A 9,830-nucleotide genomic window follows, 5' to 3' on the forward strand; every position below is an offset into this window, starting at 1 on the left:
TTTTGCAAGATCTGCTGGAGGGAAGGTGCGAGCTCCACTTTCAGTGATGTTGCACCTATTTGTGGTTCATCTCACAACCAGAGGGAGACATTAAGCACTTAAGACCCGTTTATCAGCAGTAAAAGATCCTTTGGCAGGCAGCAATAGATCCAGCTAAAGGACTCCCAGAAAGTTCTAGCTGTTAGGTGAGCCAAAACACTAAAACACAAGGTTCACCGCTCTCCTCGCTAAGCAGGGAGGCAGCTCAGACCAGTTTTATTCTCCTGGCATGAGGTTCCTTCGCTGCTAGACTCTGAAAGCTGCAGTGTGTAAGCAGTAGCTAGATGTGCAGCCTGTTCCCTCGCCTTACTGACACTGAGCAAATTGCCCTCCTTCAGCTCTCCAGAACAGCCAGCTGCAGAGAGGGGTAAATCCTTCCTTAGCTCTGTAAAGCTCCTGAAGTACTTTTCAGGCAGTGATCTCATTGTGCTGGAAGATGTCCAGGGACTCTTACAGTAAGTTTCATCAACGCTTCTAGTCTTGTTCTGAAAGACTTCGGGTTTTTTGTGAGGACGTACATGCGTGTTCACTGACCTGCTGTGCTCTCAGGACTCTTTTTTAGGTGCACAAGGATTATTTCTGGTGCTAAACCAAAACTGTCGGCTCCTGCGTTGCCTGACAATAATTCAAGGAGAATCGACATCTCCCATGGGTACATACAGCTCTTTTTCCTCACGTTAGGTAGGCAGCCAAGTGAGCAACGCGCTTCCTGTTTTCAATGCAGAAGACACATTAAATGCAGTTTTGGCACTGCTGGTACAGCTATCGCAAATGGACCGGGGAGCCTTCACTGGCTACTGGGAGCAGCAGCTCTGCACTCAGAGGCAGTGAGCAGTTAAATACGTGAGAACAGGCTGCACTGCTGGCCTCTCAGACTGCTGCTACTCCTCTTACAGGGAAAGGTGAGCAAAAGGAAATCCTCCCAGTGCTGCAGAGGATTAGCTCAGGAGCGAATCAGCTCCAAATTGGAGATGAAAAGCAGCTGTTGAGTATTGTCACAAAGAAAAGCACTTAGCAGGTAGGATCAGGACCTGTGATCCTCCAAGTTTCTCACTTTCACTGGCACTGACAGCAAACCACACAACACGCAGGTAGGTGTGTCTGCTGGGGCAAGGGACAGCCTTATGAATCCTGCTAATACGACATTTGTTATTTTATGAAGCTGCCACTGTAACACCTCTTCTTTCTATTCAGCAGTGAACATATTTAACTAGGAGAAGGCAGAGCAGGCTGTCTGTGATGTACAGACGAGGGAAAATCAGTCTAGTGTTTAAATAATGTGTCTTATTTAAGCTTTGGCAAACAAAAGCGATGATGTGTCTGTAAAGGACTCAGTGGCTTAATCATCTTAGTGCATTGTTATATATTTAGCAGTGTTTGTGCTAGTGTTAACAATTCAGTAACTCGGAACCAAACTCACCCCAGTCGGGCTAAAATCTAGTGAAAGAAGAATGTACTTTGGAGTATTGCGTCCATTATTCCAAGAACTGCTTCCTTTATTCCATTCAGGAGCAACCTCAAACATGCCTGTGCTTTAGCTGTCGATTATCTTGCTTTCCTGCACTTTGAGTTAAAAAAAGGGTTGTCTTAAAGCTCTGTCAGAGGGGCTGCAGAGCTCTGATGGCACAACTTACAATGCTGCCAGCCCTTGCTGCTGAAACTCCTCACCCCTGTGGCTGAGTTGGACAAAAGGAGGGTGTAACCAGTGCTGGGGTTGGTCCTTAGACTGAAGCTGCCTGCAGAGGTGAATTTGGTGCTGAAACAATGTGGTTTGGGCAACTGGCTGCTGGGGGTGGTATCTTCAACACAAGGGGCAGGGAGAAGAGCAGGCACCAGTAGCTTGTGCTCCTACCGTGTTTTGTTTGACTGCTGTAACAACATGCTTCGTTAAGAGCTCTGCTTACAGAAATATATCTGACACCTGATATGGAGGTGGTCAAACTTAATTTATATTTGTTTCTGCATTTCACACTTTATTGCTCTTCTGCACTTGTGGGGTGGTTTCCAAATCTAAGCAGAGAGGAAATCATGATGCTGTAGTTTTTTGGTATGTTGAAATTACTGTAAAATATTACCTAACCTGGACAAGCAAAAACAAAGAACACAAATGCAGAGTGTCCCAGAACTTGGTGTATTTTTTTTTTTAAAGATTACAGGTGGAGTGTCCAAAATAAATAGCTGGCATCATCAAGAAATGTATATTTCTTCCGTACATGTTTGGTGGAAACACCTTCCTCGTCCCAGCACATGAAGAGCACCCAGAAATGGCACCTCCACAGCATGCCTCGATTGTAACTCAGCCACGGCTCTGTCTGTGCAAAAGTTTTTTCTTGGTCTCAGTGAGACCACAACTCTTGATCAATCATAAGGTGTAATCACTAACAAGGGGATTGATATTTTGTCTCTCCTGCTGTTAGGTCTTGGTATCATTACCCACGAGCATTTTTGCTGAGTACTAGAGAGACCTTATTGCTTCTCCTTTCTGGCCTGCCACAGTCCTTTCTACCTCAATTACACAACAGGCAGAAGTTCCTGGGTTAAAGATTTCAAAGCTTTATTGATCAAATAAAAAAAAAAATACAAGTTATTTTACAATAGAATCTGGTTATTTTTCTGGGATTTAGCAAAACCAGGGGGACAGAATTCAAGACACACACACAGCTGCCGACCTTGCATGTCTTCACCTTCCAGAAGAGGGGTTTCAGCTTGATCGGGTATCTAACTTGCTGCAGGGGCTGCCGTCTTCTGACACAGCCTGGCCAACAGTCCGGCCATTTGCAAAAGCGAGTTCACACCTTCTGCTATTTTCATGTGCGTGTAGCCAATTTCCTGATGAGGAAAACGTTGTCAAACCTTCTGTTTTTTTCCCACAGTCTGTATGGTGTGACTAATAACACTCCTCTAAATAGAACATATCCCTTACTGCTAAGAAACTATCTTCGGAGTCACGTAAAGATAAAAAAAAAAAAAAAAAAAACATTTTTTGGCAAGAATATTACATTCCCATGTAGACCAATTAGATCAATTTTTATTTATTTTTGTAATTGAAGTCTGTGCTTCCCCGTATTTTTTTTGTGTAAGGAGCACGGTGCTTGTGCTATCTAGAAACTATCTTCAGAGTCACGTAAAGATAAAAAAAAAAAAAAAAACAACATTTTTTGGCAAGAATATTACATTCCCATGTAGACCAATTAGATCAATTTTTATGTATATATTTTTGTAATTGAAGTCTGTGCTTCCCCGTATTTTTTTTGTGTAAGGAGCACGGTGCTTGTATCTGAGGACAGGTTTTAAATCTTAAGAGTGATTCCATTATACCAGTTCACCATTTGTCAACTGGCTGTTAAAATCATTTAATATTTTACTATCCATTGGACTAGAATCTAGTATGCTCTTCAAGAAAGTTCTTAAGGAACTTTTAGAGGCTTTGATAGAAATAGTAAGTTCAGCCAGCATTATATTTGTTATTAATCCATCACTGAAACACTGACCTTGATAAATTCCAGTTTCAGATATTCGGGCATTTGAAAGGTTTTGCACACACGGAAGATATTACCAATCACATCTTCTGGAGAGTATCCAAGTCTCCACAGGTGAGCAAGAATCTGTGCAAGAAAGAATAATCCCTTGTTTATCTGCAAAACCTAGCAGGTGAGTGAAGTACATTTGGTTTTGGGACAGCTGTATACAGCTAGTGAAAATATATGTACTACTTATCCAGCAATTTAACATCAATTCTGTTTAGCAAGTAATTTCAAAACTATTTGTTCTCCCCCCCCCCCCCCCCCCTTTTTCTTTTGGCTTGATGGATTATTCATCTGAACAAACTGCTGGATAAAAACGGGACTTAATTTATTAATTCATATACATGGTTTTGCCCTTATTCTAAAGAGTAATGTACACCAAATTCTTCAGTGCAGGCGTTCTTTAAATAAAAGGTGTCTGCAGAGACAAAACCCACGAAAGCCAACCTTGTATGCTTCATCAATATTTGCATTTATGCAGTGCTGTATCATTTCTTTCACAAGCAGAGGATGAGGCTCGTCACATACCTGTATCAAAGAGAAATATTACACTTTAGAATACTAGAACATCCCATATTAAAGCCCCAAGTATTTTCACCAAGTTTCTGTACAGCTGAAATACTGAATCAGACACATCTTACAATCCAAATTAGATTGATTACATTGTAAGTAATATGACTTCTCTGATAACATACATGTAGCTATCCTACCACAGTGCACTCAATAGCACTACATGAGAACACAAGTAAGATTCAAGTTATCACTGTGAAATTTCCCAGCAGTTAGGTGATCCATGTGCTTTGAGAGAGATGGAAAGTCAGAAAGCCTCAGATGAGCTGCTTGGGACTGAAGAACTCTCTGCCTTTTCAAAAGGTATTAGTCAAAAGAAGTGTGCATACCTGCTACATAGCTACATACATAGCATGGTCTGCAAACGGGTAAAGACTTTCAATGTCTCATATACCTGAAGGAAGGTCTCACGTAGTTAGACAGTGTTAGACTTCCAGCTTTACTGTTTTACAGCATTACTAACCTTAAAGACATTTTCACTGTTTATAAAGCCAAACCCAGAATATGTGGACTGTAAGTTGTTTAATGCCTGCAAAAAGAAAAACAAAGACTTCAGTCATTTTTGGAAGTGCTTCTGGCTCCTCTCCTCAGGAGGAAATACATTTTTGGGGAAATTACACCAAAAATGAAGTTTTCAGTTAGGCAACAGAATAAACTGTAAATGCATGCAGACATTATTTTCTCCCAGAAATTCAGCATCTGATTTCCAGCAATTTGCTTTTAAGGAGCAGATCCACTTTAAAACCTTGCAAATACAAGCAGTTTAGTTACTCTTGTGCCACAGATCACATCCCCTTTTCCTTATCTCTCCAAAGATACATCCTTGAGAGCAGCAATTCAAACTTTTTTGCTTTAAGCAGAAGCCTTTGTTTCATTGCCTTCCCCCTTCTACCTGTCTCATATCTCCTTGGGCTGTGAAGATAATGGCTTCCAACCCATCATCTGTATATGGCACATCCTCTTTCTCAACAATTTTCAGTAGCCTCGCAAGGATTTGCGAATCCGTCAGCTTGGTGTACCGCAGCACTGCGCACCGAGATTGAATAGGTTCTGAGGACAGAGATGCGTAATTAGCATTTTAACTATTGCTAAACAAGGGTAGTCTAAAGCTCTACAGTGTGTTAGCCTACAGGCCAGCTCTTTCTGACTTCTGATTGTGTTTCAGAAAGCAAGACAATAAAAGGGGTTCAACATCCAGTTAACAATACACCAATATCATAAACTGTAGCAGAGCTGGATGGAGATTAAGCCCAAAGAAATCTGCTTCTGCAGTCATGCACAGCTCTATCCATTAAAAACAGCTGTTCAGAAGGTTCACTGGCTACGTAAACACGCTCTTCTTTTATTAGCTGGATGTTCAGATGGTTTGAGTTTTCAGAAGTACCAGGGCTTCTTGCAATGAGCAGGCTCAAGGTATTTCTGAAAACTGCTTTGAAAGTACTCAGCAGTATGGGGAGAGTTTAACTAAAACACCCAGGGACTAGCAGCACCTTACCTATGATTTTGTCAGAGGCATTGCATGCGAGTGCAAAGCGTGTTGTTTTGGAATAAATTTCCATTGTTCTTCTCAGTGCTTGCTGTGCTCCATCTGTCATGCTGAAAGAGAAAAGGAGTTAGGACAGATTTTACCCTTCACTGACTTATAGCTGCAGCCTAATAATTATTTTTAGACAAGCTTCAGACTTACTGATATTAGACAGTGCTTTGTAAATTACTTGGTATTCTGGCTTGGTAAGCTAGGCAGCTTTTGCTAGGCATGTGAACAGATCACCCTACAACACAGATAATCGCTGAGGCCTCCATAAAATTAACACACAAAATTAAATCATTAATACTCTGAAAAATACTTTTAATTACATGCAGGTAGAGGAGAATGTCCCATTTGCATCAGCCAGTAAACTGGAAGATGCTAATATTAGATCAAGCTGAATCCTGAAGTGTTTCAACCCAATATTCAGCATCAACTTTGAAGCAATGATCTCTACGTGATGTGACGAATCTTCTAAAAGCACTGTTCAGTACCCATTTGTTTCCTCCTAAATTGTTTTGATAACCTGATAGAAACATCTAATACTGTCCAAGACAGCAACTCTGCAGACAGAGAACAGATAAAAAAGATTTCACACGGTAGCTGAAATAATAAAAAAAAAAAAAACACAACGTACCTGTCTGCTTCATCAAGGATGATTATTTTATGCCGGCCTTTTGGAAGCGTGACCTTTTGCTGGGCAAACATTTTGATTTTGTTTCTCACAACGTCAATGCCTCTGGAACAATAATTCAAGTCACTTATGATCAGTTGGGTGAAATTACACAATGGATTTTATTCGGCAGACACAGTGGCTGAAGGGCTCCTGTGCTCCCCATTCCTGTGCTGTTTGTTTCCGTTCCATCAGCTGTGCCAGTGTAATTGTTGTGAAGCTGTGCTGGTAGCCAGACGGCCAACCAGAGTCGGATTTAAATACCAATCCCCCTCCTTTTTGGAGGTTTTGAAAAAAGCAATTTAACAGCTTCTGTCATTAGCTTTACTGCCACAAAAGCACTTATGTTTGGCAAACGGTAGGAGTAATAAGCGAACAAGGGCAGAACTGTTTAAGTCTGCACTGCTACTTTGCCAGTACTTCACAGAGCCGTACCAATAAACCTGGGCATAGATCAAGACAGTTTAAGAAAAACATCTGGACAGATTTCACCATATTAGCACAACACGGATACCTTCCTAGACTGAGTCCCACTGAAGTATTAACTTTTAAAAGTGAAGGATTTTACTTTTTGTTCAGTGTAGAAAACGAATGCTGTACTATCAGTTATAGAACTACAGAATTCAAAAGGCAGGTACAAAGCACTGTACTCTTGAACCCTCCCCAAAATGTCCCTAGAATACATCAGGACAGGGTCTGCTACAGAGCTTGGGAAATATAATCAGCCTTTAGTGCCTGATCCTCAGAGAAGAGTCAGTGTCCTCTCTATACCTAATACCCATATCCTACAGTTTTAATCCCAACTGTCCTTACTCTTAATTTCTATCACTTCACTTTTTCTCCTAAGTACTGATGAGTTTCATTATAAACAACTCATTCACCTTTTCTCAGGATCTTCATGAATGCAGGAAGCATAACTCTTCAAAGTAAATTTGAGAAGACAGTACTGTTATGTATTCTGCACTCCGTTTATATTTGTGTGTGTGTGAAAGTACCTATCTAGATATAAAACATCAGGTGATAATATCTATGTTGCTAGTTGGACACCAAAAATTGCCTTTGAGTTGGAAAAACTACATTAAAGTAAGTACTAGAAGCCCTACTAAAACATTAAACCTATCAAGCAGAACTGAGTTCAACTAAAAATAAAAATGGATACTTGCTTCTTCGTTAAAAGTTTGACCAGGTTTGTTCACTCTCACCTGTCATTTGAGGCATTCAGCTCCAAAACAGCATCCTTTAAAGCAGGACCAAGCAGAGCACGAGCCAAGCAGAGGATACTGGTGGTTTTACCTGTTCCTGGGGGACCCTAGAAATGCAACAATTGCTGATAAGTTTAATGCCATTTTCTAAGCTGTACGCTCTACAATGCTCCCCAGTCATGAAACAGCTGCAACGGAGGAAGCGCAGAGAGAACATAGGTCTAAAAGTCGTCTTCAGCATCTTGCCTGCAACAGCGGAGAAGCATAAGACACACTCGATTAGCACCTGAGGGGCAAGTTAGTTTTCAGTACTTGAGTAACAGAAGGTAGTTTACTTCTTGTATATTCTGCTGAAAATACTGCTCTGTAACCATACAATCGACATCATTGTTACCCGTACGCTCAGGTACGATGCAAACAGATACCGCGAGGCTGCTGTGTCTCAGAAGCCAGGACCCACAACAGTGAGATACCACACGGCAATACTTACAGCAATGATAATGTTTGGTACATTCCCCTCTTTTGCAAAGACCTAAGAAAGAATAATTAAAAGTATACATATAAGAAAATGGTAGGAAGAAATAGTATCCAATTCTATTCTATTTTAATCATGAGTAACAGAGCTACCATTTATTTTCTTCCCTCCTGGTTTCTTTCTTTTTTTAAAAAAAAAAAAAAAAACACATTGCTGCTTTTATGTTTTTCAGTTGAACTGTTAAGTCAGTTCCTAGAATAATATGGAAAAACGTTAAAGTACTGAATCTCACAGGTCTTTACTCTTTCCCTTCTATTTGCTTTAAAGATATATTTGCTAGTGTAAACATTCTGCTAGCAAATGCTGCTTTTACAAATTAATTTGTCATGGAAAATATTTTTCTTCCAGAGAAAAAAAGTGGTGTTTCTGTTTCCTTCTGTAGTAATATAAACTATACTTACTCACTGAAACAATATAACAGGTACCCATTTTTACAGTTGTATCATAGCTGGGCCAATTTAAGCAACATCCCAATTCAAAGAAGGCCTGTTTCTTTAGGACATTGCTCTATTATATCCAAAAACTTGTCATTTCTTAAGTAAATCATAAAGTTTTTTGTCCACATGCTCAAGTAGAGCTCTACTGGTCTGTGGCTCTGTGCAAAATGTTTTTTTGAGCTAACCCATCAAAAAATAAAGCAACAGCTACACACCTCCAACCTGCTCACCGTATCTTCATTTCCAACTATTTCACACAGTTTCATGGGTCTGTATTTTTCCACCCTGTAGAAGTAAAACACTTCAGACACACATGGCCAAACTTTCATAGCGCTTTACACTGCTGGAAAAGGAGGCTCACACTACATTTAAGTTCAGGTTGTTTTATTTTGACCAGCATAGAAAGGACGAAAACACCACAACCGCCTGGGGTTCGCCTTCACGCCTCAGCCTGACAGAACAGGGCTGACAGGGGAGGCACCGGGCCAGATCTCGCCCGGGCTGGGCCCCGCAGGGCTGAGCGGGGGTTTCTCGCATCCCACCCGCGGTGAGCACCTCGCAGCCAGCCGCCGAGGGGAGGCAGGGGCCGGATCCCCTGGGCTCGCCCCATGCACGGCTCCCCCCGACCCCAGCCCCCTCACAGCCGCCCCTGAGGTGAAGCGAGGCGACAGCGCGGCGCGAGCCCCCTTTCTTCCCGCCCACGGCTCGCCCCGCCCCCCGCCTCTTCCCATTGGCTCCTGCACGCCTAGTCCCGCCCCGCGCCCCGCTCTCCACCAATGGCCGCGCCGCTCGGCCCTTCCTCCCGCCCACCGCCCGGCTCCATTTTCCCCACCGCCCCGCGCCCCGCGGCCCCCTCAGGCCTCACCAGGGCAGCTCGTAATGGCCGCCGGCGGCGGGAGCGGGCCCCGGGGCGTCGGCGGGTCCCCGCTTCTCGCCCTGGGCCCCGGCCTTCTCCGCCTCCTCCGCCTCCATCGCGGCGGTGGCGGCTGCAGCGGGCCCGAGCCCGTCTTCCCGCCGCCTGCCTGAGGGGAGGAACGCGCTGCGGGCCCGCCTCGTAGGGCGGAGCGGATCCTGCCCCGGCCTCCCGGGGGTGGGCGCTCAGTGGCCGGGAGCGGGGCTCCGGCAGCTCCGGGGGGTGCCTGGGGTGGGCTGGGGGCTCCATGGGGGCAGGCAGAGCCCTCGGCTCTTCTGGAGTGTCCCCCCTCTGTGACATGTTGTGTCAAAGCTGTGTGTCCCCCCTCAAGGACATGTTGAGTTGTTTAATAAAAACGCTACTGGATTCGCACCTCAGGAGAATAAGCCTTTGTTTCTTTTTCATCTAA

The 9,830-nt window shown here is 43.3% G+C and overlaps 1 protein-coding gene across 1 annotated transcript; it reads right to left on the reverse strand.

Moving 5' to 3' along the window:
• Nucleotides 1-2,568: 2,568 nt before the first annotated feature.
• Nucleotides 2,569-9,576, reverse strand: RFC2 (replication factor C subunit 2). Its single transcript, XM_027445959.3, has 11 exons — nucleotides 9,374-9,576; nucleotides 8,724-8,793; nucleotides 8,027-8,068; nucleotides 7,537-7,643; nucleotides 6,299-6,400; nucleotides 5,629-5,729; nucleotides 5,026-5,183; nucleotides 4,597-4,662; nucleotides 4,011-4,091; nucleotides 3,531-3,644; nucleotides 2,569-2,868 (listed from the first exon to the last, which is right to left on the reverse strand). The coding sequence occupies exons 1-11, from the start codon at nucleotides 9,478-9,480 to the stop codon at nucleotides 2,758-2,760; spliced, it is 1,059 nt and encodes a 352-aa protein (XP_027301760.2). The 5' UTR covers nucleotides 9,481-9,576; the 3' UTR covers nucleotides 2,569-2,757.
• Nucleotides 9,577-9,830: the final 254 nt, after the last annotated feature.

The sequence above is a fragment of the Anas platyrhynchos genome, chromosome 20, assembly GCF_047663525.1.
Source record: "Anas platyrhynchos isolate ZD024472 breed Pekin duck chromosome 20, IASCAAS_PekinDuck_T2T, whole genome shotgun sequence".
In the NCBI taxonomy this organism is placed as follows: domain Eukaryota; kingdom Metazoa; phylum Chordata; class Aves; order Anseriformes; family Anatidae; genus Anas; species Anas platyrhynchos.

Excerpts from the sequence above, each read along its gene's own strand:
- RFC2 (XM_027445959.3), bottom strand. The coding sequence starts at position 9,480 with ATGGAGGCGGAGGAGGCGGAGAAGGCCGGGGCCCAGGGCGAGAAGCGG. Across the intron at positions 5,730-6,298 it reads ATCCTTGATGAAGCAGACAG|CATGACAGATGGAGCACAGC; the intron begins GTACGTTGTGTT and ends TTTCTCTTTCAG. Across the intron at positions 5,184-5,628 it reads TGCCTCTGACAAAATCATAG|AACCTATTCAATCTCGGTGC; the intron begins GTAAGGTGCTGC and ends CTCTGTCCTCAG.